The sequence below is a fragment of the Protomyctophum parallelum genome, assembly GCF_964188405.1.
Source record: "Protomyctophum parallelum genome assembly, chromosome: 20".
NCBI lineage: Eukaryota > Metazoa > Chordata > Actinopteri > Myctophiformes > Myctophidae > Protomyctophum > Protomyctophum parallelum.
This window is the reverse complement of record NC_139718.1, coordinates 16,356,114-16,363,126: the sequence shown is the minus strand read 5'-3', so window position 1 is coordinate 16,363,126 and position 7,013 is coordinate 16,356,114. Positions and strand designations below refer to the sequence as shown.

Below are 7,013 nucleotides of genomic sequence, written 5' to 3'. Positions count from 1 at the left end.
ACATTTTGGCAGTTGTGGACTATATATATAAAAAGTCTTGCAACAACAATTTAATACAGAAAATGTGTCTTGGATGCACTGGCCTTCATCAGGTATGTCAGAGGTGATGAAGGTCAGTGCCACCCAAACGTATTTCATGGATCAAATCGTGCCGGATTCTTTTTTGTCTTTGTCTTCTTGTTTTCATTGGCGGCCCACTGCTACACACCTGTCCAATCAAGTAGTTATGTAAAAGCACTTATTTTACGAGAAATGCACCATGGGCTGTTTGTGTGGGGAATATAGTAAAAGGCCTCCTTTGTGATAAAGCTGCAATACTGATACTTAATTTAATGAATAAACAAGAAATGATTAGGCTACATAGTAATGTGTCAGGTGAAAGGCGCTGTCTCCGTTCTTGAAAAAAAGGAACAGCCCCGTCATCGAATTTGCTTCCGAGATCCCAGATCCCAATAAGCTGTGAAACAAATTTGTGTAGCAAGCTTCTTGGATCTGGCAGCGTCAGGTTAGATGTCGTCTACAACTCTACATTTCAAGAGCTTTCATTAGTCCGGTTTCACCTGAAAAAAAACATTTTATTAACCAATGCAGATGTTAAAGAGCATGTTAATAATACAACATAACTACCGGTATATAGCGTGATTCTGCAGTAGAGGTGGTCTCCGTCCCTAGTTTAGACTCTAGATACTGTATTTTGTGACATCAATCTATCATCAATCAATCTACCTGTATATAGTGCAATTGCTCCTTTCCCCTTCAAATTAAGCTTTTGTGGTAATAAATTATGTTAACTGCACATCCCTGTTTCTGCCAGCTCATGGCATTGAATGAGATTAAAAACAAAAACATGGAAATAGGCCAAATTATTTAATCGGTTGGAATCCCACCTTTCCCACTGTTTCACCCAAACATACCCAGTCTCATAAGTTACAGATGTCTTTTTGATTTTGAGCAGTGGTTCTCAAACTTTTTTGACTTCAGTACAGGTTTCTCTTAACCCATTTTAGGACTGAGGCCGATTCTAAAAACGCCTTCTAAATCCCTACCCAAGTTTTCTGAAAAACTTAAAATGTTTATTCATAAATTACAAAACATGTATTGCTATGTTCTGTACATATATATACTGTACAAAAATGGGTTCCTGTCTTGAAAGGTATATGGTTACAAAAAGGGGTTCCCGCCCATAATGGGTAACATAACAGGGAGTAAGTTACTTGGATTCAGAAATCCAAGTAGCCTTTACGTGACTACAGTTTGCTTAATAGAAAACTGTAACAAAAAACTAGCTAGCATATGATTCTATGAATGAATGCTAGTAATAAAAATCTACCAATACCATTTACAAAATTATACTAGAAAATTTACCTTTAGTTCTGTAACTATGATAGTACACAAATGGAACCAAATAATGTGTCCATTTGGTTCCACTTGTACACTCAAGGTTATGGGGGCCCTTGAAATTAAAAGGTTTGAGAACCACTGAATACTGATCTAGGAATAAATACAAATTCCATTATTGTGGCAGTATAGAACAGTTGTGCAACATCAACTGAAGCAACCAAAATATGACTGTAAATGTTTAATATAATGATAAATGACAATGGTATCATAATGGAATAGACTGGCATAACAGCATTTTAGGCAGTATTGGCAGCTTTTCCGATACTGGTATTGGAACAACTCTAAATAGTAACGCTAGAAATGCAGCGATACAATTTCAATTAGTGCCTCCTGAGCATATTTATTATAATTATTTATTATATATTATCAAAATAATATAATTATAAAATCTAAACATATTAATTGCTATATTCTAGTAGGGCACAATTGAATTGATTCATTCAATTTAAAAGCACGGTTAGTTCTGCAGGTGTCCGAGTTCAGGACCAAGAGGGGTCTTTTTGCACCCCATGCAGTTCCTCCGGTCTATGGTCCATTGGTCCACCAACTGTTTCTGACCCTGGTCCTGAAGTTCCCTCAGACCCAGGAATGTGGAGGGGGTTGGAGGATGAAGTCGTGAAGGCAGGACTCTGACCAGAAGGAACCGGGTTGCCAAATAGGAGGCACTGGAACTCACTGTGTCGCCGTTGGAGGTCCTTCAATTGACCACTGAAGTGATCCTCTGAGTAGGACGCATGTCTTTCAGCTGCTTTGGCCTCCAGTTCCAACTCTGCAGTCTTGGCCTCCAGCAGCTGGATCTTATCCTGTAGTCTTTTTTCCTTCTCTTTGTGGCTTTCTCGCTTTGTTTGGGCGTGTGCTGCTCTCTGCAATTTATCCTTGGCTTTGCTGTATTTGTTCTGCAGCTCCGAAACTGTCTGCTGAAGCTTGTGTTTTTCCTCCAGCCACTCCACATGGTGGTTCTCCACAGGCTTCTCAGGCTCATGCTGGCTCTTCTCATTTTCGGTGTGGCGCTTTTCCTGGGCCTGTATTACACTCTGCAATCTATCCTGGTCTTTTCTATATTTGTTCTGCACCTCTGCAACCTTCTGATGAACCTTGCGTTCTTCCTCCAGCCACTGCACACGGTGGTCCTCCATAAGCTTCTCAGCCTCAAACTGGCTCCTCTCAGCTTCTACCTTAGTCGTCCTCAACTCCTCACGGACACTGTCCAGCCTCTCCCTCAGATGCTTGTTGGTCTCCACCAGATCGCTCTGAGAGCGAGACGACGTCCCCAGCTGCACACCCAGCTTTTGATTCTGTTGTTTTAGTTGATCTATCTCTGCCTTCTGTCTTTCAAGATCCTTCAGATGTGAGTGATGCTGTTGTTGTAGTTTGGTCTTCAGGCTTAACACTTCTTTGTGGGCCGACTCCTCCCCCGGGTGGGCTCTCTGCATAACCCTCTGTTGTTCCTTCTCTGCCAGGCAGTTGTTGAACGAAGTTTTGTTGAACTGTTCCTTGTGGGTGCTCTGCACCTTACGGAGTTCCCTGTCTTTCTCAGCCAGCATCTCTTGTTGCTTTTTCACAGTCCCTTTCAAAACCTCCACATCAGACTGCAGACCATCAATTTGCATCTGCAGCGTGTCCCTCTCTGCTCCTTTATACCGGGCACATTCCAGCTTGATGTTGGCCATCTCCAGCTTGTGTGTGTGCTTCATGCTCTCCACCTGGAAGGCGAGAGAGTTCACTTCTCTCTCAGCCTTGTGCAGTCGCCCAGTCAGCTGGGTGTTTTGGTTGTGGCTGTGTTGCAGCTCTCTCTCTAAGCGATCTAATGGGAGACACAGCGACTGCTGTTCTGCCTCCAGAGACTTAACCGTTAACTGGGACTCGGCCATCTGGCAGATGTGGATGCGCTGCATGTTCTCCACCTGCTGGCCCCTGTTGTCTCTCTGGCCACAGAGCTCACCCGCCTCCAGTCCTTTCAGCCGCACATGGAGCTGGACCCTCTCCTTCAGCAGAGCCTCCACACGTTTCTTATCACGAGACGGGTCGAAGCACTTGTACCGGGCCACCAGATCCTCCTTATCCCGCTCCAGATTGACTATCACTGCATTGAAATTGATCTTCCTCTCGTTGAGTACTCGTTCACTTTCTTCTACGTTGTGGTCAAACTGCGATTTAAGGGAGATGTATTCAAAACGCAGATTATTGTACTCTGCTCTGTACCTCTGCATCTCCTCTTCCAGCTTGTTGAAATGCTCTCTAACTGGCCCCAGTTGCATCTCCTGCTGCAACTGGGCCCTGAGTCGCTCCAGCCACTGAGGGTTCATCACTTGCAGTTTTAGCTCCTCCAGGTTCCTGCTGCTGTCCTGTAGCTCTGCCAGCAGAAACGCCAGGTTCTCCTGGTGAGACCGCTTGACATTCAGCAGCTGCTTCAGTTCTACTTGTTTCTGGGTTAACACATTCTGCAGACTGGTGTACTCAGCATGCAAGGCCTTGTAGTTATGCTTGAGGTTTTCACACCTCATCCTCTCATCAGTCAGTATTTTCTCAAGCTCCATATCTGATCCCTCCAGCCCTGTGAGAGTCCCCGGCGGAGCTGGAGGCTTCACATCCTGATAGCTAATCTTGCTGTTTTATATATCCTGTATTATGTTTCTCTCTTTGTGACTCTTACTCGCTATAATATGTTGTCTCTATAGGTCATAGATACAGCTGTAGATATATCATCTAATCATCTAAATATAGATTAACCCTATATCTTTACAGACTCTTGGTCAGCCTATAGGCCAACTCCAGCTCTGGTCAGACATCACACAAAACACATACCATTGCCATGCAATGCCTACCAATACTGATTTGCGCAGGCACATTTGCAGTTTGTCCAAAGATAATGGCGAGCTAACACCGATAATAGTATATCATTGCCAGTAGTTCTCTGCTGAACTTTCTATTTTTATTTCTATATTATTTTCTCTTAGAATAAAAGATCTTTGGATTCATTGTTTTCCGACCTTTAATGACTATACTGGACTTGAGGTAGGTTAGGTATTTTGTGATATTATGTAATTCATTTAATTAGGCTAATGCCTATAATTAGGCCAATGAATGCCATTCTCATTGGGAATGCATACCCTTCCGGTTATGCAATAACCGTTGTACCCATTTGTCTGTCTGTGTCCCTTTTATGCCTATATATGGGCATATGGTATTAAATAGTTTATTGAGGGCAGATTAGTAATGGCATAATCCAAATCACCTCTCTAATCCTATTCTATACTTAATTTATTTTAGTAAACAAGGGTTTGCCCCAGTAAACCTTCTTTGAATTCAGTTTAAAGTTTCTCTTTCTGGTTTAAATGCGCTGAGGTCAATTAGTTAATGCGCTGATTTTCTACTTGAATGATTCGAATTGTGATTCCCAGAATAATCAGTTCATTTATAGTTATATTCCTTTCACTGCATTTTATCTCGTCTTATATGAAATTGGTTTCATATTAAGTAGTCTGTGGTGTTTTAATCAATGAACAGAACACAATTCGGTCATGCAATGAACTTGTTTATTAATCCTTTTTTGACTGATTGAATATTTATTAGTCAGAAATAAACAGCATGTTGTACAGTAAGACATTAAGGCTAAAAGGATAACACAAAAAGGCCTGTAGTCCTCCATTATACATTTGTTGGATAAATTAGTGTCAATACTAAACAGCTAATACTAAGGTATTAAATATGTTTCCAAAGATGTACTGTATTTTGAGCTGAGACATTGTGAGTTAGAATGCTATTTCAAGGGGTAAAAGTCATCCATTCCGCTTGGAATGGACGGAAGGAGCACTCAGGCTTGATAGAAAAGGGTTGTTGTTCTTAGCTGGGGGATTGGCAGGGGGGTCCGTGGGGGACTGTGGACCCTTCTGCTGGGCAGAGAATGGATCTGCCCCCAAAGCAGCTGTGTTAGTGGGTGAGATTCGACCTGTGGAGTTTGAGTTGGGGACATTGTTCCACGGGGCATTCCACAGCGCTTGACGCATTTTCAAATTAGGTTGGGTCAGGTGGTTATGGGACGAAGGGAGATTGGTGGGCTGATGGTGGCTCATTGGTAGAAGTAATGAGGTACTGTATGGGGGCACAATAGAACTGGAGCTGGAACAGATCTTATTTAGAGTCGGTTTGGGCTGTTCAGTGAGGAATGGATTGGTGGGTGATGGAGCACTCAGACCTGATAGAAAAGGTTTGTTAGCTGAGGGATTGGTAGGGATCAGTCTGTCCAGGTTGACCAGGGAGGCTGCTGTCGGCCCCAGAAAGGCCTCAGAGATCTGACAGGTATGAGGGCTGTGGGAAGCCTTGCTCTCACCTCGTCCATTCACATTTCTCTGTGCAAGTGAGACCCAGGAGTCTGAACTGGCCAAGTAAGCAGGAACCTCGGGCCATCCCTCTGAGGAAACATCTATCAGGTCCATGGCAGCCCCACCTGGCATTTCAGTTTTTTCAGGGCTCCGAGCTAGATGAGGTGAAGATGAGTGGAAGGAGGTCTTCATCCCATAGGAAGAAGAGTGAAAAGAGGACGGGGAACCTCTGGACCAGCTGAACTCGTCCCCATAGAGGGCTGCCTTTGTGGGATAACTTGGAGACTTTGGAGGTGTTATGGACCCTGAGCCCAATCCACCCCCACATATGTGCTCCTTGGTCACCAGGGCTTTGGTTCTCTCCTGTTTCAACGTGTCACTGTCACTTAACAGAGTGACCAGCTCCTTGACCTTCCTCTGCACATAGACGCCTTGGTCGCACCCATCCTGGTCCCTATACTGGAAGTCCTCCAGTGTCTTAATGATGTCGATGTGATTCTGACAGTGCATGGCCACAGACTCAGCCCCCGACTTGATCAAGTAGTCCAGCAGTATCAGTGTCTTGTAGACATGTCGCCAGTTCTTTCCATGGTCGTTCAACCGCTTCCAGATCATGGGCATGATCTCAGAGAAGGCCAGCTTGTTGTAGGTAAGGTTGGCAATCTCTAACATAAGTGAGCTCTGTGGATACCAGAGATCATTTGACGTGGCCTCCCGTACCTTGATCTCAGCCTCTGTGTAGTTTTTGACAATGTTCTTTACCCGACGCCGGAACAATAACATGGCAGCAGTCATGGTAGGTAACAGAAGTTCTTGAAGGTAGAATCTTGAAGAGGTCTATAAAGCGTTGTCCTGGAGATCAGATAGTTGGAGATTATTGGGAGCGTTGATTTTTGATGTTATATTTCTGTATTTATAGTTCAGAGTGCTGAGTCAGCTATATGTCGATATATGGAGTAACACGTCAGCCATGCCCAAATATGGAGTCTATATATGATGTCAGACCTAAATGTTGCAGTCAGCTCCATATATGGAATTGTAGTTGTTCAGTGTACCCACTAAAAGCATTAATAACAACCAGGACTCACCAAACTCTGGGTAATTTTTGTTGACCTATATCGAACAAGCTAGGTGAGGTGAAAGCCTCCATTACAGGCCAGCTTACTATATTCTCCCCTCTCTCTTAAAAGGGACACGAACCTAAAGATGGGTACAGATATCCTCTATTAAAAATGGCTTAAGGGAGGACGGACTGGACGGACACTCATGTCACCATGACTCAGCCATAAC

General features: G+C 43.6%; 1 protein-coding gene across 1 annotated transcript; it reads right to left on the bottom strand.

Moving 5' to 3' along the window:
• Positions 1-1,880: 1,880 nt before the first annotated feature.
• Positions 1,881-6,518, bottom strand: LOC310877671 (centrosomal protein of 83 kDa-like; the record flags this gene model as incomplete). The annotated part of the gene is made up of 3 exons (XM_083791622.1): positions 1,881-2,423; positions 2,577-3,955; positions 5,732-6,518. 3 exons carry the CDS (start codon positions 6,516-6,518, stop codon positions 1,881-1,883), a joined length of 2,709 nt encoding a protein of 902 aa, XP_083647748.1.
• Between the last annotated feature and the right edge of the window lie 495 nt (positions 6,519-7,013).